The 22,395-nt window shown below is 32.1% G+C and overlaps 1 protein-coding gene across 1 annotated transcript in view; it reads right to left on the bottom strand.

Moving 5' to 3' along the window:
• The window catches only part of LOC142322349 (uncharacterized), an 88,624-nt gene that overhangs the window by 1,973 nt on the left and 64,256 nt on the right, over nucleotides 1-22,395 (bottom strand). Inside the window, exons 12-15 of the mRNA XM_075361330.1 lie at nucleotides 17,971-18,109; nucleotides 13,691-13,861; nucleotides 12,495-12,708; nucleotides 1,674-1,877 (exon numbers count right to left, since the gene is read on the bottom strand). Of these exons, the coding sequence (XP_075217445.1) occupies nucleotides 1,674-1,877; nucleotides 12,495-12,708; nucleotides 13,691-13,861; nucleotides 17,971-18,109 (728 nt within the window). The remainder of the gene's footprint in view (nucleotides 1-1,673; nucleotides 1,878-12,494; nucleotides 12,709-13,690; nucleotides 13,862-17,970; nucleotides 18,110-22,395) is intronic.

The raw sequence follows: 22,395 nt of genomic DNA, 5'->3' as shown, positions 1-22,395 counted from the left end.
TGCAGAACATCAGTTTAGTTTTGAATGCAAAAAATCCAACTGATGCCTTTACTTTTTTAATGCAAAGTTTCACTGAAAATAATAATAAGTGAAGCTTCGATTTTTAGTGTGCAGTCAAACGCTGTAACTAATTTTTTCTTCAATTAGATTTTATGCAAAATGGATCAATTTATGAAAAACCAAAGTGAACCATCTACTTGTACATCCAGTGATCGATTGGTAAAATGCCAAGATTGTACAATAAGTTATTTAAATTATGATTTTACCTCAATGGATGGCAAGCCACAGTACGCTGTTTACTTTCAAGTCCTCTCCAATGAAAGCATCTAGCCATCAAAAGACTTAGTTTCCAAGTGTCAAAATTAATTTGACACTTGGGAACTAAACATCTGGATCATAAAAGCAAACCCTTGGAATTTTTCAAAAATCATTACATATTATGAGAAATCAACAAGCTTCTATTTGTAAATCAAACCATACCGATAAAAGTATATTTGAAGCATCTTATTTTGTAGCATGAAGAGTAGCTAAGATGTCCAAACCCTACACAATCACAGAAAATTTCATATTGCCTGTTGCAATTGATATAGTCATGTTTTAACAGGCATGGAAGAAGCAAAAAATTTTTTTTTTAAATTCCACTTATAACGACACAATATCAAGGTAAATCGATGACATGGCTGTTGATGTTGGTGATCAGATAATTCAGCATGCAAGTTAGAGTATATTTTTTAGTATTAATTTGTTGAATCAACACATGTGGCTAACACTTCTCAGTTCTTATGTTTGGTAAGATATAAATACAAAGAAAGAGATCAATCAAAGAAAATATTTTGGTTTATCAATCAATTTCTGGTCATGCAACGGGATAATGTCTTTTTGATGTTTTTTATGAAGTTACTAAAAACTATAATGTAGATTGGACAAATGTACTGCAGTATGTAGTGATGGTCCAAAGGTAATAACAGAAAAGAACAGCATCTTTCTGAAAATATTAAAAGACTGCCTTATATCAAGGGTGGAATGAACACATTGCTTCCTTCACAGACATGCTCCTGCCACAAAAACATGCCGGAAAATCTCAAACAAATTCTTGTAAAACTATAAAATTGGTTAATTTTATTAAAAGTTGACCAGTACAGAATAGGTTGTTTGCTAAACTATGTGATGAGGAAAGTGTTAACAAAGTTTTTTAATTGCGAGATGAATTAATAATATTTTTCCAAGATAAACAAACGTCATTCTTATGGCATTGCTGTGTTATTGTTTTTAACATGAAATTAAAAAACTAAAATTTTGACAAAAAAAATTTCTATGACAAACAAAACAAAATGTTTTTCACAACTATTTTTAAAAAAAAGTTGTTTACAGTATCTTTTAAATAACTTTTCAACAGTGAAACACTAAAAAAACGGCAAATAACATTTAATAAATGCTCCTATCTCATAAACTACATTTGATATGAGAGTATAACTTGGCTCGTATTACAGGCCACTTATCAAACTAGTTATTAATGTATTATATAACACGTGATGTGGAAAACTAAAAATCTGTACTAAGTACAAGTCCCTCTTCCTGATAAATCAAATAAAACAATAAATTTAAAAAAATGTTCAAAACTCTTAACAATTTCAAATGATTATATTACTTTATATGCTAATACATAAACTTACAGCTGTTTTTGCCGTTCTTCTTTAGATAAAACTTTAGTAAATTTAGTAATTGGAGTCACAGGAGAAACTTGTTCTGAACTGGGAGTAATGATTGAATTATTTTGATGCCATCTAGGAATTTCAAGAATATACATCCAAGAATCGTTTTCATTGTAATTTTGATCCGATGTACAATATTTCTGACGTATTTCTTTGCTGACAAACCTGAAACAAAGATATATTCTGTTATTTAACTTTATTATTTGTCACATTAAATTATAAATTAAAATCACTGCATACATGCTTTCCACTACTCAAAGTTGAAAAACTTTTTTAAGGAGCATTTTGTTGTTGCATTTTTCATAGATCAAAATGGGCTAGTTAGATAGTGGTACTACGCCAACAATGCCCTGAAAAGGGTGAAATATGATATAAAATTTCCCCAAGAAGGGTGGTGATGACTCTCTCTCACCTCACCCCAGTGACGCGCTGAACGGTTGTTGTCCCAAGCAAAACCACTGCCCCCACGAGACCAAACCCAACGACAGGAGCATCAAAAGATGTTGGGACACCCGTCCTCATGGTACCTAATTCCTATGGCTTAGGTCGGCCAACAGAGTAAGAGATCACCCGCAATCCATATGTGACCTAGCAACTGCCACAGATGACATCCAACACTAAACCCTCAAGCATGGAAGCATCCTCAATACCCAGGGTAGCAAGGTTACAGACTGCAAGGCTAATGAGGCCCTGCGAGCACCTATAACAGGCAGAACCTGCACATTGGAGATCTCAAAAGTAGATCGAATCAGCCGAAGCAATGGTGGTATATTTTGCTACTTTCTCTCAAACCCCATCCTTGAGTGAAGTGCGCTGCTCAAAACGAATCGTGACATCGACAACCAAGGCCTTCTCTGGTGTTTTAATGACCAGATCCGGCTATAAGGTTGCGACATCCGAGCTGAAAAGTTGTTTGTTGGCTTGAGCAAATTTGCTTCAGAGTACTATACTGTGAAAAATCTGCACAGATAAGTAAAAGGTTTGTATTATATTCTAAAATAGCGTTTCTCAACCTGTGGGTTGCAAAATTAGCCCACAACTTTACATGTAAACAATAATGATATCATTTTATAAGAAAAAAAATTATTTATTATAAGCATGTTACTTATATTTATAAGTACACGTGTAAAGAAAATAGATTAATGAGATGGTTGCATTTGTTTTTCATTTAAAAGTTTCTACATATGTGGATATAAATTAGAAAGAAACAAAAGCAAATTGTTTTCAAGTGATAAAAAGATGATTCCTATATTTAGATTTTAGTGCAACCATAGATGAAAAATCCTTATTGAGGTAAGACATGGTGAAAGGGATTAATATTTTCAATGCATCTGTGAATAAATTTACATATCATTTATGCAAGCAAGCCAAAACATATCTAAATCTTTAGATCTTAATTGTAGTTGAAACATTTTATCAGCAGACATTTCGATGAACTGGTGGTGAATCTCAACCGGCAACTTAGCAGCTGCAACAACGTTTTTACTAAATGGATTCATTTCCCATCTCTTTCAAAAATCATTTTTATCTTCCAGGAAATACTTCACCAATTGGATTTTTACCTCATGCACATGCATCTTCATGATATCCAAATTGTGATGAATAATAGTGACTTCTTCATCCAAATTTTTCTCAATATAATCAGAAGTGAATGGAAACATCAAAATTTTTGCTCTGAAGATGAATAATCCAGATATCAAGCTTCTTAATGAAAGCATCAACTTTGTCATGAATAAAATGTTTTTATCACATCCTAGTAAATTCACATTCAAGTTGTTTAAATCTGAAAATACTTCAGCTAAGTAAGCTAACAGCAATATATTCTGTAAAAACACTGAGAACGGCTTTTGTTTATCCTGGAAAAATATCATTAATTCATCTCACAATTCCAATAATCGGGTTAACACATTCCCCCGCAATAACCATCTGACTTTTGTATGGAAAAGAAGAATTTTTTTTATTTTCACCCATTTCATCACATAGTTTTACAAACAGCCTATTCTGAAATGGTTGACATTAAATAAAATTAACCATTTTTACAGCTTTACAAAGAATTTGTCCGAAATTTTCTAGCATATTTTTTATGGAAGAGCTTGTCTATGAAAGAAGCAGTGCACCCATTCTGCCCTTGACATAAGGCAATCTTTTAATTTTTTTCACAAATCCACTGTTCTTTCCTGTTATCGTCTTTGCACCATCACTACCAAGTGCAATACATTTTGTCGAATCTATGTTATAATTTTTAGTAACTTCATAAAAAAACATCAAAAAGACATTGTTCTGTCGGATAACCACGAATTGATTTGCAAAAAAAAATATTTTCTTTGATTGATCTGTCTCTATCTCATTCATATCTCAAAAAAACATAAGAGCTGAGAAATGTTGGCCACATCTGTTGATTCATCAAATTGAATAATAAAAAATTCACTTGAACTCACTAGCTGAATTATCTGATTGCCAGCATCGATAGTCATATCATAGATTCGCCTTGATACTATGTTATTAGAAAGCAGAATTTTCAATAAATTTTATTTTGCTTCTTCTATACCTATTAAAACACTGACCATATCAATTGCAGCAGGTAATATGAGGTTTTCTGAGTTTGTATGGAGTTGGATATCGTAGCTACGAGATAAAATTGCTTCAAGTGTACTTTTTATCAGTGCAGCTTGATTCACAAATAGAAGCTTCTTGATTTCTAAAAGTGTCTAATTTTCTTTAAAAAAACTTCCAAGGGTTTGCTTTTATGATCCAGATGTTTAGTTTACAAATGTGGAATTAATTTTTATGGCTTCGTGCTTTCATTAGAAAGGACTTGAAAGCAAATAAACAATGCAATATGGCTTTTCATACAATGAAGTAAAACCACAATTTAAATAACTATTATTTTACAAACTTATTTTCAATGAAACTACGCTTTTAGAAATGAAAATAAAGGACCAAATGCACACTTCGCATTCAAAACTAAACTGACATTTCCAATTCCTTTTGCCTTATTATACTGCCTGGAACACATGTTCAAAAATATCATATGCATGTTCGAATATGACTTTCACAGAGTGTATTATGTAAACACACCAAATTACAAGGAGCATGTACATATCATGTTGGAATACTGTAAATTGTTACAGCCTGTACAATTTCACAGATGTGCAAACACATGCACTGTGTTTGCACGTATTTGCACACTGCAATGAATTGTACACTTCAGACATGCATGTTCATACCCGTCGCTATCAGTGCAGCTAAATAGTTTTAACTAGGCTTCATTGGGTTATGGTTGGGGGTCGAAAAAATTTCATTATAAAACGAGAATCACTGTTGTAAACCTATTTAAAGTATTGGTACTTGCCTCTTATTTATGGCAAAGGTTCCCAACAATTTTTACTTTTCCAGCTGTAGCTCAATTTAGCTGGTGTGCAGCAGTAATAGAATACATAAAGAGAAAATATATAGATTGGAGTAAAATTCTGATCAGTTTTTTTGCAAATGTCAATGTTTCAAAACCCGCTGAGTTCAAAAATAAAAAAAAAACCATAGAAATTTCAACATACTTATGGTCTGTAGTTGGATTAATATGTTCAGACTGGGTAAACATAATTTTTTTTGAAAATAGTTCAAAAAATTCCTACATGTAGGTCATTGGTGGCATTATTTTTTTGGAAAAATTCTAAAAGGGGAGGAGTAGTTTTTGCCACTTTCAATTTCTCATTTTTTTATAGAGGTAATAGAAAATTGAGCTTTAGTAAAATGAAGTACTTTTTAAGTTATTTAAAATTCTAAAATTTTCAGTCAATCAGAATTAAGGGTAAGAAAATACTCAGTATTATTTCTGTACAGTTTCCACTTCATGCCTCAAAACTAAAAAAGTTGAAATTTGGCACCAATATTTGGCTAAATATATCTCAGCTTCAGCCTGATTTTTAACTATCAAAAAAGGAAGCATCACCTGTATTTTTTCCTCTAACAGGATGTCCCAGGAAACGTTGGCCAAACAAACAGGACATCAAAATAAAAAAAATTTATGTGGACAAATCCCCAGTCTTGTTTCATTTCTCATCTGTCTGCAATTTTTTCCCTGACTCTATAATGTGTCCTAGAAAGGTGTTGGTTAAACTTAAGGGACTGATTCAGGGCATTAAAATAAATAAAAAACTTTATGTAAATAAATAGCCTATCTCACTTCATTTTCCTTCTGTTCACAATTTTGTGTTTTATCAATAAAACTTTTTTTTTTAAGAATGGTTAAGATATTTTTATGAAATTTGTTTTACAGAGTGATTCAAAACTACAAGGAAATCTCTCAGGAGCTGATTCTACAGCTAAACATATGAAAAAGTTCATATAAACAGACCCGAAAACGCTTCGTTAATGAGTTATGGTTAGTCAAAGATTTCATCTGGATTTTGGTTCCCCTGGTGAAATGAATACTTCCTGAAATTCTGGGAAGGTAAATTAAGGAGCAAATTTAGTTTTTTACCTGAAAATATTAGAAAAATGGGACCCAGAGACCTTATGGACATGATATTAATTTCTGGTAAAGTAAACAAGAATGGTTTGACCATTGTTCAATATCGTCATACTTATCCAGTTGAAGAGCTGTGGAGACAACTTAAAGCAACTGGCAGTTTTAAACAAAAATGAGTAGATACTGGTTATCAATGAACCACGTGAAACCATAATAATGGACAAGTAATAATAAATGCTGTATAATTATTGCCAAGTACAAGCACCAAATGGCTATCACGGCATTAAAATATTTTACAATCAAACATATTCCATGTAACATGTAATTTCATGTAACACAGGTACAAGACTTAAGAGGTGTGTTCAAAAAGTAACGAGAATTTTGAAATTTTGTGGGTTGTATTAGTTCGATTCTTGGGATTTTTAGTTGTATTGGTAAACATATCTGAAAAGTATCTGTACATTTTTAGCCATACTGTATGTTTAGTCTGTTATCAGCTATCAAAAGGATAACACATGTTTTGGTACGATCAGTGATTTTTTATTTGTATAAATAATGGATCAGAGAATTTGTATTAAATTTTGCTATAAGAATTGAATAAAGTGTAGCAATGCTTTAAAAATGTTTAATATTGCTTTTGGTGAGTCTGCTATGAGTAAAGCAAGGTTTTACGAGTGATATAAGCGTTTCCAAAAAGATCATGAAGATATTGAAGATGACGAGCACTCTGGACGCCCCAGCACATCAAAAACCAATGAAAACGTGGAAAAAGTGAAAGAAATGATTATGAATGATCGTCAAATCACAATCAGAGAAGTCGCTGAGGATGTTAGAATATCAACTGGCTCATGCCATGAAATGTTTTTGGATATTTTGGATATGAAACATGACAGCAAAATTTGTTCCAAAATTATTGAATTCGAACAAAAACAGCGACGAATGGAAGTTGCTAAATGAAGTCAACAACAATGCAGGACTACTGAAATGTGTCATAAGAGGTGATGAAACATGGATTTACGAAGATGATGTCAAAACTAAGGCTCAATCGTTCCAGTGGACGCATTCTGGATCACCAAGACTGAAAGAACTCGACAAGTACGATCGAATGTGGTTATGCTCACCATGTTCTTCAATTTTAATGCCATAGTGTATCATGAGTTCTTGCCACCAGGTTAAATGATCAATAAGGAGTATTACCTACAAGTTCAACACCGTTTGAGAGAAGCAATCCAAAAAAAACACCCGGATTTGTGGTGAAACAATTCATGGTTTTTGCACCATGATAATGCACCAGCTCACACTTCATTGCTTGTTTGTCAATTTTTAGCCAAAAACAACACTGTAATGATACCCCAGCTGCCATATTCACCAGACATGTGTGACTTTTTTCTATTCCCAAAAATAGAGAGAACCTTAAAGGACCATCGTTTTAAAAACATAGATGAGATTATAAGTGAATAGCTGAAAGAGCTAAACACACACTATTCCAAAGATCAAAGAAGAAGTGTTTCAGGGAATGGAAAAAGAGCTGGCATAAGTGTATACTATCTTATGGGGACTATTTTGAAGGGGATAGCATTAAAGTAGATGAAAAAATAAAATTCTTTCCAAAAAAAAAAATTTTCATTACTTTTTGAACACACCTCGTATTACTGCAAGATCATAATAAACTGAAGATATTCTGCCGATTGTTAACTAGAAAATGGGTATGAAATCACAATTTCCTTCATCATATTATGGTAACTGATGAATCATGCTTCACAAGAAATGGAATAGTACATTTTTGTTCACCCATATTTGGGTGGATAAAAGCCCACATGAGAATGTGACAAGACATTTCCAAAATTTCAGAAATTCTTGATTCCCCTGGGAGAACTGAAATCCAGGCAAAATCGTTTGCAGTTGTAACTTGCTAATAAAGTATTTTCAGGCCTATATTTACATGAACTTTTTTCCTATTTTTAGCTATAGAATTGGACCCCAAGAGATTGCTGTATAGTTTTGAATAACTCTGTATATTTACCCAACAACATTTTTTACAAATACATAAGTTTGAAAATTTTATTTAAAAATTCCAAAATGACATCCATTAAAATTGTTAAATAATTAATACCGCTAAATATTAGTTTTATTGAATAATAATATATTAAACCTCCTCTATGAATCATGAGACCTTGCCGTTGGTGAGGGGGCTTGAGTGCTCAGGGATACAGAGTAGCTGGACCGAAGGTGCAACCATATCGGAGAGGTATCTGTTGAGAGCCAGACTAAGGAATGATTCCTGAAAGAGGGCAGCAGCTCTTTCAGTAGTTGTTAGGGGCGTGAGTCAGGACGACTTAAACGGCCGTATCCACATCACTCAGTCCTCTGAGTAAGCGCAGCTGAAAGCAATCGAAAACTACAGCTGCTTTTTTTCCAAGAAAATGTGGCTCTCTGCATTTTCACATAGCAATAATGGAGGCGCCTTCCTTGGTAAAATATTCCGGAGGTAAAATAGTCCCCCGTTCGGATCTCCGGGTGGGGACTACTAAGGAAGGGGTCACCAGAAAATTAAAAAATAACATTCTACGAGTCGGAGCGTGGAATGTTAGAAGCTTGAAAAAGGTTAGTAGGCTAGAAAATTTAAAAAGGGAAATGGGTAGGACAAATGTGGATATAGTAGGAATTAGTGAGGTTCGGTGGGAAGAGGAAGGCGACTTTTGGTCAGGTGATTTTAGAGTAATTAACTCAGCGTCAAATAATGGGCAGGCAGGAGTAGGTTTCGTGATGAACAAGAAGATAGGGAGGAGAGTGGAGTATTTCAAAACGCATAGCGATAGAATCATTGTAATAAGGATAAAATCAAAACCTAAACCGACGATTGTTAACGTCTATATGCCTACAAGCGCCCATGATGATGATGAGGTAGAGTGTGTATACGAAGAGATTGATGAAGCAATTAAACACGTAAAAGGAGATGAAAATTTAATAATAGTTGGAGATTGGAATGCAAGCATTGGAAAAGGCAAGGAAGGAAATATAGTGGGTGAATACGGGCTGGACAAAAGGAATGAAAGAGGGGACCGACTTATAGAATTTTGCACAAAGTATAATTTAGTAATTGCCAACACCCAATTTAAAAATCATAATAGAAGAATATACACTTGGAAAAAGCCAGGCGATACTGGAAGGTATCAGATAGATTATATCATGGTTAAGCAAAGATTTAGAAATCAACTCGTTGACTGCAAGACTTACCCTGGAGCAGACATTGATAGCGACCATAATTTGGTGATAATGAAATGTAGATTGGGGTTTAAAAACCTGAAGAAAAGGTGTCAGATGAATCGGTGGAATTTAGAGAAGCTTGAGGAAGAGGAGGTAAAGAAGATTTTTGAGGAGGACATCGCAAGAGGTCTGAGTAAAAAAGATAAGGTAGAAAATGTAGAAGAAGAATGGGAGAATGTTAAAAAGGAAATTCTTAAATCAGCAGAAGCAAACTTAGGCGGAATAAAGAGAACCGGTAGAAAACCTTGGGTTTCAGACGATATATTGCAGCTGATGGATGAACGTAGAAAATATAAGAATGCTAGTGATGAAGAAAGTAAAAGGAACTATCGGAAATTAAGAAATGCTATAAACAGGAAGTGCAAACTGGTGAAAGAAGAGTGGATTAAAGAAAAGTGTTCAGAAGTGGAAAGAGAAATGAACATTGGTAAAATAGACGGAGCATACAGGAAAGTTAAGGAAAATTTTGGGGTACATAAATTAAAATCTAATAATGTGTTAAACAAAGATGGTACACCAATATATAATACGAAAGGTAAAGTCGATAGATGGGTGGAATATATTGAAGAGTTATACGGAGGAAATGAATTAGAAAATGGTGTTATAGAGGAAGAAGAGGAAGTTGAGGAGGATGAAATGGGAGAAACAATACTGAGATCTGAATTTAAGAGAGCATTAAAAGATTTAAATGGCAGAAAGGCTCCTGGAATAGACGGAATACCTGTAGAATTACTGCGCAGTGCAGGTGAGGAAGCGATTGATAGATTATACAAACTGGTGTGTAATATTTATGAAAATGGGGAATTTCCATCAGACTTCAAAAAAAGTGTTATAGTTATGATACCAAAGAAAGCAGGGGCAGATAAATGTGAAGAATACAGAACAATTAGTTTAACTAGTCATGCATCAAAAATCTTAACTAGAATTTTATACAGAAGAATTGAGGGGAGAGTGGAAGAAGTGTTAGGAGAAGACCAATTTGGTTTCAGGAAAAGTATAGGGACAAGGGAAGCAATTTTAGGCCTCAGATTAATAGTAGAAGGAAGATTAAAGAAAAACAAACCAACATACTTGGCGTTTATAGACCTAGAAAAGGCTTTCGATAACGTAGACTGGAATAAAATGTTCACCATTTTAAAAAAATTAGGGTTCAAATACAGAGATAGAAGAACAATTGCTAACATGTACAGGAACCAAACAGCAACAATAACAATTGAAGAACATAAGAAAGAAGCCCTAATAAGAAAGGGAGTCCGACAAGGATGTTCCCTATCTCCGTTACTTTTTAATCTTTACATGGAATTAGCAGTTAATGATGTTAAAGAACAATTTAGATTCGGAGTAACAGTACAAGGTGAAAAGATAAAGATGCTACGATTTGCTGATGATATAGTAATTCTAGCCGAGAGTAAAAAGGATTTAGAAGAAACAATGAACGGCATAGATGAAGTCCTACGCAAGAACTATCGCATGAAAATAAACAAGAACAAAACAAAAGTAATGAAATGTAGTAGGAATAACAAAGATGGACCGCTGAATGTGAAAATAGGAGGAGAAAAGATTATGGAGGTAGATGAATTTTGTTATTTGGGAAGTAAAATTACTAAAGATGGACGAAGCAGGAGCGATATAAAATGCCGAATAGCACAAGCTAAACGAGCCTTCAGTAAGAAATATAATTTGTTTACATCAAAAATTAATTTAAATGTCAGGAAAAGATTTTTGAAAGTATGTTTGGAGTGTCGATTTATATGGAAGTGAAACTTGGACAATCGGAGTATCTGAGAAGAAAAGATTAGAAGCTTTTGAAATGTGGTGCTATAGGAGAATGTTAAAAATCAGATGGGTGGATAAAGTGACAAATGAAGAGGTGTCGCGGCAAATAGATGAAGAAAGAAGCATTTGGAAAAATATAGTTAAAAGAAGAGACAGACTTATAGGCCACATACTAAGGCATCCTGGAATAGTCGCTTTAATATTGGAAGGACAGGTAGAAGGGAAAAATTGTGTAGGCAGGCCACGTTTGGAGTATGTAAAACAAATTGTTGGGGATGTAGGATGTAGAGGGTATACTGAAATGAAACGACTAGCACTAGATAGGGAATCTTGGAGAGCTGCATCAAACCAGTCAAATGACTGAAGACAAAAAAAAAAAAAAATATATATATTAAATAAATTATTAAGCCTTTAATTATACACAAAATTATATCTAATTTATCTGAACTGATTGAAAAACAACTGCAACAATATGACTGATATAAAATGCAAAAATTATTGGTAAAAACAGGCATAAAATATACCAGACTGCATACATTCTTCCTACCAGGTGAGGTGGTACCCAATTTCACATTCATTAGTTTTCTTCTAATAACATTTAACATTTTAAACTAACAAGCAAAATTTAATTTGTTTCCTTATAAGGGAAATATACAAGGTTATTAATTTTTACATGAAGTTACATTGCTACATTTTGTACTAGTTAGTGAAATATCACCAGAATTTCTAGGAACACTCAAAAGAAACCAATTTCTAAACCCGTTTACTTAATTTGGTTACATAAAATCTGAAATTTTTCTGTATGCATTTCATAATGATCGATTTTAGAAAATAATTTAAGTCATTTACATTTTTAAGTGGTAGTATTGACTGCTATGGTTATTAACTATTAAAAACAAGAACACCCACCAAGAGTTGTTAACTTGATCTACAAGATTTTAACAAACTTCGAGCCACAGCGATTTAGTTAACTTCTCAATTTCCATTTTCAGATTGCTACACCGTTATACATTGAAATGTTGTGAGGGAAGAAGTCAACTAATTTACTCAGGACCTTATTTTGTCATTAATATCTTTAGTTTAAATTAAATATTGGTTTTTCATATTAAACATTTCTCCTTTTTGTAAACAAACATACTTCTCCTATTTCTTCTATTTTTTTAATTCAGCTAAAAATAAATTATGTATAAAATCCTAATAATTAAATCTTAAAACTAAAATAAAATAAAAAAATAATAATTATAATTAACTAAAGATAATTCCTGAATTACCAGCAACGTTGTCCAATCATCGGATGATTACTATTTTCCTCTTGAGGATAAACAGTCCACTCTGCAATTTCACGTTTCTTATTCGAGATGGCATTTTTTGATATAATTTCAGTTGAAGATTTAGTATTCTGTATCAAATAGTTATAGAATTCTTCAACCAAAAATTTGTGTTTTAATCTGTTGCCATGAACAAGTTTTATTAATTGAGGTATAGCTAAAACATTAAATAAATAAAAATTAATATTTTTTTAATAACAAACTTCAAATGACTTCAAAGAAGAAGCATAAACATTTTTATTCAAATAAACTTAAATCTGACATGCAAATCTTAATTGACTTTTACCCAGTATTTTATTATCAAAATAGTAAAACTTTTATGAGATTTATAGTGTGGTGATCATAGACTGCATGGAAAATGGCAAGATATTATTCCAAATTTCATAGCCTTCCTTGAAAGTAAGTGAAGATGTTGCTACAATTCACAACGCCAATTTGACTACAGAGTTATTTGAATTTTTCAATATAACTAAGATATTTCCTGCACACTGTGGCCTACACAGCCTACAGATCTCTCACCACTACAATTTTAATTATGAAGTCATTTGAAAGGTACTGTTTTCAAGAATATCCTGCACATATTTCGGATGAACTGAAAGAATTTATAATGAAGACAGCATTTACAATAACAGTGAAATAGCTCAATGGAAAGTTCACAAAATATATAGAACTAGTTGATACTTGTATCAATGTTTAAGATGGAATTTTAACCATTTATTTTGACATATCTGCTTATTAGTTTCTTGTATTGTGTAATTAAATTACTCTGGTCATTAAATAAATATAATTACTTTTACGAGTACCTTGTATGACTTTATGAATATCTCTTTGTACCTTGCAGTGCATTTTTTAAGTAATTTTTCTTAAAAAGTTTATTTTATAAATAATTTTAAAGCTGAAACTATAATCTATACAAATAAGTTAACATAAATTTGATCTGTTAATTCTACTTTTTATACAAAATTTAAATCAAAATTATCGGATTATCTCTCGGATTTAAAAGAAATTACAAAAAAGTAAAAAAAAAATGTTTATAGCTTATATAATTGGCCATGACAATTCTTGTATATAACTGCATAGCTGACACGACTGGGTCTTTACATTAAGATAGTTAATGTGTTATTTTTAATAAAACATACCTGATTCTGGGAAAATGTTAGTTTTGATAACTTTATTTTGTTCATTCTTTGCCGGTGTATTAACAGGTGAGGATGTAATACTGCCTGATTTTTCAACTTCAATCGGTAATGCTTCATTATCCCACAGGACAGCCCTTCTTGATAATAATAATTCAGCTATGTGACTACCAACTGTAAATAAATAAAAAGATTTTTATTACATAATACTTATTAACTGGGAATTTCAATACTTAAAATTTCTATAGCACATCTGTTTTGACTTTGTAATCTTTTTCAATTCAAATAAAGTAATTATTGAAGTTGGTGACCCATACAAATTTTAAGTAAAAATGAAAACACCACCAAGAGTTGCACAGAACCCTCAACAGAGAAAAGTTATTGATACATTTTTTCTACCCCTTTGATCAATTGTAACCAAAATTAAATAGCATTAATTACTCGTATTCAGAAGTCATCATACAATACATAAAAATTGGTTTATCCAGACTGAACATAACCAGCACAGTAATAATCGATGATAAAAAAATTAGGCTTTTTTTTTTCATTCTATTCTCCATTCCTGGATGAAATCACCCGAACATATAACCTAAATAAGATACTAATGTAATGAAATCATCTAATTAATACAAGAATATGACTTCAGATACAATAAAAGTTAACTACAAAAAGTTCAGAAAAGATGAAAAAATGGAATTTTTGTTCCTACACCTTTATCGGGATTTGAATAAGATCATACACAATCAGAAAGTATCGTAGATACTTAAGAGGCATTAAATTATTTGAAAAAATTAACTTACTTTTGAAGTAAAATTTTGAGATAAAAGACCCGTTAACATGATTGTGACCAAAATTAAATGGCATCAATGTCCCATACACAGAAATTGTTTGCCAAATTTTATCTAAACTGGTCCATCCGACTAGAGGTATCAACCAAATGAAAAAAAACAGGGCAACATATATACATTAATTATTCTGAAATTATTCGATGCTAAAATTTGTGTATTTTGGTTAGAAGAGGTTAAGAAATGTCAAGATCTACAAAATTCCTGATATGGTGTAAACTCTTCCTTTTGTAATATCCTGTATGTCTACACAGCACAATATATAGCTGGGGAATCAAAAATGATGTGTATTAGCATAAGCCAATACACATAAAACCTAAGACTGTACATGAAACCTGCACATGTTCAGGTTTCTGCACATTTCTATTTGTTAAATACCTCTTTAACAAAACAGAAATGTTTTTGATACCTCATTTTTGACACTTCATTTACACTCATACATATCATCCTCATTCATCTTCTGAAGAATTATCTAAACGGTAGTTACCGGAGGCTAAACAGGAAAAAGAAGAAGTGATTAATAAAACAATTTAGAGGTATAGTATTAACCACTTGGTAAAAGATTTTACCAAATTAAAATTACAATTTATATATGAACCAAAAGTATTAAAACAATCTGATTACAACAACTAAATACAAGGTACAAGGGATGTTCAATAATTAACAAAACAAATTGAAGTAGAGAAAAAAACGATTCATCTAATGACAATGAAACTTTTTGAGTCACATTTTATCACCTGTTTGATCATAATTAATCTAAATACAACCTCTTTTATTGATTTCAGAATGTCACCGCTGCTTGAAACATGTATGCTGGAAGAGCAACGTTCAGTGATAAGATTTTTGCTATCAGGTGTAAAACTGGTAGAAATTTACTCAAGAATGTTGAAAGAGTATGATGAAAAGTGTTTAATCCACAGTAACATGTACAAGTGGGTGAAACAGTTTAATTCAGGTAGAACAAATATGACTGATCATTGCTCTAGAAGACAGTGAATTTTGACTACCGCGCTGCAAAATCGCATAAATGATTTTATTCGTGAAGAGAAGCGAGTCAAAATTTTCCCAAACTGTTAGTTTGTGTAATATTAGTGATGGAACCGTGCATTTAATTATTCATAACATGCTCAATTATCGCAAAAAGTGTTCGAGACGGGTTCCAAGACAATTGACAAGCCCGTAAAGACGCCTGGATTCGCATTTGTTCTGAGTTCAAAGAACAATTTGAAATGGAGGTTAATGACTTTCTACATCTTATAATAACCTGTGATGAAATGAGGATACCATTTCAAGCTCGAATCTAAACAGCAAATCTTAAATGGAAACAACCGGATTCGCCCGCCAAAAAAAAATCAAAACTCACACGCCAGGCGGTAAAGTGATGTTTTTGGTGGTCTTCTGGGGCTTGCAAGGTCCAATTTTTAGTGGCTATTTAGAAGAACAACTACTGTGAACAGTAAGTACTATTCTAATATGCTCCAACAGAAAGTGAAACCTGCGATAAGGCGAAAAAGTCAGGATGCTCCCTCAAACTGTATGATTCTCTTGCATGATAACAAGCCCCCCACATCGCTCAGAAAATGAGAGAAACACTTGAGAAGTTGGGTTGGGAAGTGTTGCCATATCGTACTTACAGCCTGGATCTTGTCCCATTTTTTTCATTTGTTTGGCCCACCCAAAGATTTTTTACATGGCTAGACGTTCAACGACAATGAAGGGGTTCCAAAAGTAATACATGAACAGTTCAAACCCAAGGTAACTTTTACACTCTAGGAATCAGAAAACTCACAGAACAGTAGGGCAAGTGTTTAAATATTGCTGGAGACTATGTTGAAAATTAGTGTAAGTTTCATTGTCATTGAATAAATCGTTTTTTCTCTAAATCAATTTGTCTCATTAATTATTGAAGTCCCTCATAATATAAATTGTCTACAGCCTGTTGCAACAGTTCACAAATATTGATAGGGAAGGATATGACCATTCATAGAAAAATCAATTTTAGCATAAGAGGGTAAGTCAATTATTATCCACAATGTAATTATAAATTTATAAATTAGTAATTTATAAATTTTATTGCAATGCAAATAGGAAACTTACATGTACATCACTTTTCAACATAGTCCCCTTGCATTTCAACGCACTTGGTCCATCTTTACACAAGTTTCCTGATGCCCTCATAAAAGAAGGTTTTCGGTTGAGCTGCGAGCCAGGAATGCACCGCTTCTTTCACTGTTTTGTCTGAGGTAAATCTACAGCCCCTTTATGCCTCTTTGAATGAACCAAGTGGTATCAGAAGGGGCAAGATCAGGACTGAACGGAGGATGAGCCTGTACTTCAAAGTTGAGTTTCAGCAGCGCAGGCAGCAGTATGTGGACAGGCATTGTCATGCAACAACACAACACCTTTCGACAGAAGTCCTCGGCATTTGCTTCGAATTGCAGGCTTCAGCTTGACAGTAGGCATCTCACTGTAATGCATACTGTTTATTGTTGTGTCCCTTTCCTGATAATGTTCCAGTACTGGGCCTTGTGAGTCCCAAAAAACCATAAGCATCAGTTTTCCTGCGGATGGTTGGGTCTTGAACTTTTTTTTGCAGGGCAAATAAAAAGTACTCTGCGGTTTACTCTCCAGCTCGTAATGATGGATCCATGTTTCGTCACCAATGATGATTCTGTCTAAGAAGACGTCCTGTTAGTTACCATAGCGATCCAAGTGTTTTTGGCATATGTCCAAGCGCATTTATGCAACTGTGTGAGTTGTTTTGGGACCAATCTTGCACAGACTTTTTGAAACCCAAGTCTGTTATGAATGATTTCGTAGGCAGAACCGTGACTAATTTGTAGACGATGTGCCACTTCATTGATAGTTACTCATCTGTCTAAGAAAACCATGTCAGGTGCACACTCAATGTTTTCCTCATTTGTGGCGGTAAACAGTCATCCGGCTCCTTCATCGTGCGTAACACTTGTGTGAACGTTTTTGAATTTTTCAATCCATTTGTAGACACTATGTTGTGGCAACACACTATTCCCGTACGGTACTGAAAGTCTTCGAAGAATTTCGGCCCCTGATACACCTTCAGACCACAAAAAACGGATCACTGAATGTTGCTCTTCTTTGGTGCAAACAGAAAGCGGAGCAGCCATGGTTAACGGCAGGGCAGCGATAATGGCTAATGGATATGGTTAACTAACCTAGCAGCATCAAACCTGCACAGACACAACAATTAAACCATGCATGCGTCATCTACGCAACATGACAGTACTACCAACATAAACAAAAATACAACTAAATTGCGGATAATAATTGACTTACCCTCGTGCTATCCCCTAAACTCTGTTCTAAATTGATCAGTAAATATCCACAACCACTATACACATAAATCTAACTGCAATTATTTGTCACAACAAATACATAAGTTTACGAAACAAGTTATACCTGATTTTGGATCTTCAATGCTGTTATTAAACCACACGCATCCAATAAGCCGTGGTTTAAGTTTTTCAGTCTTTTCTTTCATTTCAGCTTCAAATTCCCTTTCAAGCAACAGTAGCTTTGCTTTCTGAGCTTCTGGTGACTAAAGAATAAAAAAAAGAGTAAAAAATTATATTTCCTCTGAATTAAAAATAGTCTTAACAATTAAATAACTTGCTCAGCTTCATCATACCATTTTGCATGCTTTACTTAGCAAACAAAGTTTGTTTTTTCCATTTTTATCAGAGCAAGTTATTTTATTTAATCCTCAAAATCCTGGCAGCACTAGTTTGACTGACAGGAAAACTTATTAAATTTTACAGAGATATTATTTTACAAGCTTTTGGTTATTTTAGATTAAAAATGTAACTAAATATTTTATTATTTATTATTTAAACAGTAAATTCTTGGATTATTGTTTAACATAGCTACCTAAACATAATATAGATCCTGTTACATTTGAGATAGTTAAAAGAGAAATATGTGAAAATAAAAAATTGTCTTCAAAATAAAAATGAAAATTTAAAACTAGGAAAGATTAAAATAATAAACAAAATTTTACTAAAAATGTCAGAATATCTATTTATATATCTAAAAAAGAAACTATAATATTCACAGTATAACAAAACTGTAGTTATTCATTTTGGATTTTATGTATGAAAATTAACAAAAAATGTTTAATGAAAAAATAATGATTTTCCTTTATCTCTTTGTCTGCCATTTTGGGTTTTTATTTTAAAACTTGATATCCCAAGTTTTATCCCGAATTAAGGAATCATTATAATATTTGGCATGCATATTACACCAATTATTATCTTTTTTATAAATAATAAACAAACATGTAAACCTGTTCACAAATTTAAAAATGGCATCCATGTCAATGTTTTAATAACTTAAAAATAATGATAAAATATTTTTGTTGCTCAAAGCAAAATTCCTGACTGTTTTACTAAATAATAAATTCTCCTGAGATGATCACATAGATTTTATGTGCAAGAAAATTAAATCGTAATATTTTATTTTGAAGTACTTTAATAAAAACATTAAGATTGCATGATTAGAAAAAATTGTCAGAAAACATTTTCAAGATACAAAAATCAGCTGTCAGATTATTTGACATTTATAAGGATGTATTATGTAGATTAATAGTAAAAAAATATAAAATGTTAACTTATCCTTGCAAGTATATTTATAAATGTACAATTTTTTCTAAAAAGAATAATCATTTATTCTTAAAAGAATAACAATAACCACTTCAATTAAAACCAAACAACAAGACTGCTTTTTGTGTAACTAAACACAACACTTCAGCTTACAAGAAAAGACCTTGTTATGATATAGAATTTTTAAAAACCCTTAATTTCAGTTTCTTCATTTAACATGTAATACAAGCTAATTAATATGGACTTTAATTAAACTTATTTTCTATTTAATAGTTTTATAAATAAAATTTTCACTTACCAACAATTTAAAAAGTGTAAATCCTAGTACTTTCAGAGCTGTTACTCCATCTTCAGGGATTTCCTAAAAGATGTTAATTTAAATTCAAATCAATAATTGTTTTTGATTGACTATTATCATAATAGTCGCAAACATCTTACAAACAAGAGATGTTACTGTCTTATTGATGTACAAATTAATTTTATTGTTGACGACCAACTATTATAAACATAACAGTTTAATTTAAAAACGACTATTGATTTGGATTTCAATTAACATCTTTTAGAAAATTCCTGAAGATGGAGTAACAGCTCCGAGTAGTAGAATTTACACTTTTTAAATTGTTAGTATGGAAATTTAATTTATACAACTGTATTAAAGCCAACGGTGACAAAAGCTTAGTAAATTAAATCTATTTATTTAATAAATAGTTAATTTCATATTTTATAATGGTATTATAATCAAGGTTATACTCATGGATCAAGATTCCCATGATCCATTCACATAAATGCTGGAGCAGTTCTGTTTTTATCTGGGAAGCAGCAACTCTATCTATTCCTGACAAGACGTATGCAATTTATTATGTACCGATCAGAATAAAAGTTATTATTTATCTAAACAGTAGATGAAATCCCATAAAGTTTCAATCTACTACCTAAAACTTATATATCTGACATTTAAAAAACAAATAAACAAATTGATTAATTAAGAAAAGAAAATTAATAAAAAAACTGGGATTGAATGAGAAATCTGCACTATAAAAATTAAGAATAATAGTTTCATAATTTTTTTTAATTTATGGATTAATAGGCAAATCCTTCATGAAAATCAGTCTTAAAACTTTATAATCTAAGTAGTACACTATACCGATTTCGTTTTAGTTTTTCTTTTTTTAATTTCTATTAATAAAGTTTACTATGTTATGCATTAAAAAAAAATAAAAATAATAAATATAGATTGATAAATGATAAAATGATTTTCATTTTAATGGAAGTGAGTGTCAAACCAATTTTAACGAATTTGGTCTATTGTAGGAGATTAACCTTAAATATTAGAACCTAGTTTGATCAGTTTTTTTCTACTACAGCAGCTCCGACTCAGTTCAGTTACATTTTGTAGAACATATATGTATTTACTGATCATTTAATTTGTTTATTTAAAAATGTATTTTACTTCCAAGAAAAGGGCAAAGATTGTAATTGTTAGTGACCATACAGATATGACTGAGAGACATCGCTACATCAGTTGGTGTTGGAAAAACAAGTGCCTCCAAAGTAATTAGTGTACATAGTGATTTAGGAATATTTTCTCCAAAATGAAAAGGCAAATATGGACAAAAGGATCAACTCCTTGGATGGATAAAATTCTGTAGAATAGTAAAAACCAATATCAAATACAAATAAAAAAGACCTTTAGAAAGATTTATTGGCTTCTGGTATCAGCGTCAATTCATCAGCAGTATGGCATAGGCTTGTTGAAGCAGGGTGAAAAGGCAGAAAGTCAATAAAAAAAATTATAAATCAAAAATCTTGGTGTTTTCATGACTGGAAGAAGATAATACTCAGTGTAACATACTTTTAGTCCAAGGATACAGAACAACTACTATTAGATGCAGAAATGATGAACACATGGTAGCCAAATATCTTAAGTGGACCATGTGTAATATCAACAAAAAAAATGTTTTGGGCTATTTCTAACTGGTCTGAAAGATGAATGCTATGGAAGAGTGATTCATTAAAGTACATGGGTATTATAAAAACAAAAATTACCACTTTCACACAAACCTTCACTATCACCTGTAATATCTTTCAATGCAACTACGATCCATGCCATAGTTCACAACTAATCAAACATTATGTAAGAAAACAATTTAACATCCTTGACTGTCCTGGAAATTCTTCATACTTAAACCTAATTAAAAATTTATGAATATACTAGCTTTACAGGACTAAGATTGGCTCGTCCTTCCCATCTAGCCAGTCAGGACTGTGTTTATTAGCCTCATGCTTGTGAGAATAATACTGGTAAATAACAATTAAAGCCTGCTCAATTTATAACAACTATCAGTGTATTGTAATTCTTTAGAGCGTCAGTTTGGTCAGTACAAGATTCAAAACCTTGAGTGATCTAATGTGTGCAGCTTTTTGAATAATCGGCCCCCAACTTAAAAATAGCAGTTACAGCTGGTTACCTGTCCATATGGGTAAACAATTGTTTTGCACGATTCTTAGAATTACCTGACAAACACCATGAGAAGGTGACCTTACTTGATTTCTAATTTTTTAAATTTACTTTATGTTTTTTATTTGAGTAACTCATGGCAAATGCAGCCAGTAGCATCGCACACTGAATAACAGTGGCAGGAGCAGCGTTGTTTGAACCATTATGCTGCACACCATCACAGCTTTAAAGTTATTTTTCTAATACACAAAAGAGAAATTGAAAAAGACAAAAAACTTTTTTGTAAAAAATTTAATTTTAAATATTACAAGTGGTTTCTGAATTTGATTTAGTCAGTGGTTTGGCAAGAATACAGTTGAAAATCAGCAAGAAACATAATCCAGATGTTACCACAAGCCATTAAAGCAGCCACCCTCTTGAAACATTTTGTAAAGGTAATAGTTCTATGTTCTTCCCAGGTGTAAAAACTATGTTCATTAAAAATTTCAGCTCAATTGGTTGAGTAGTTTTCATGTGAAACGTTAACACACACAAACCACTATTCTAGGTCCAGCCAATGTACAAGCTTGTGATGTCATGAACAGACTGCATATTACTACTCCGCCTGAAAACATCAACTCTGCATATCAAATCGAAGTATTACTTATTATCATATTGTAAGAGGTAGTAACTATTATCACAGTTACATTTACTAGTTGTAAACAATATGTAATTAATTATTTTATAACCTTTATTTGTACTAAATTTTTAATAATAAATAAAAACTTA

The sequence above is a fragment of the Lycorma delicatula genome, chromosome 1 (genome assembly GCF_047948215.1).
Source record: "Lycorma delicatula isolate Av1 chromosome 1, ASM4794821v1, whole genome shotgun sequence".
Taxonomy (NCBI): domain Eukaryota; kingdom Metazoa; phylum Arthropoda; class Insecta; order Hemiptera; family Fulgoridae; genus Lycorma; species Lycorma delicatula.
The sequence above is the reverse complement of the archived record's forward strand: the minus strand, read 5'-3'. Positions and strand labels throughout refer to the sequence as shown.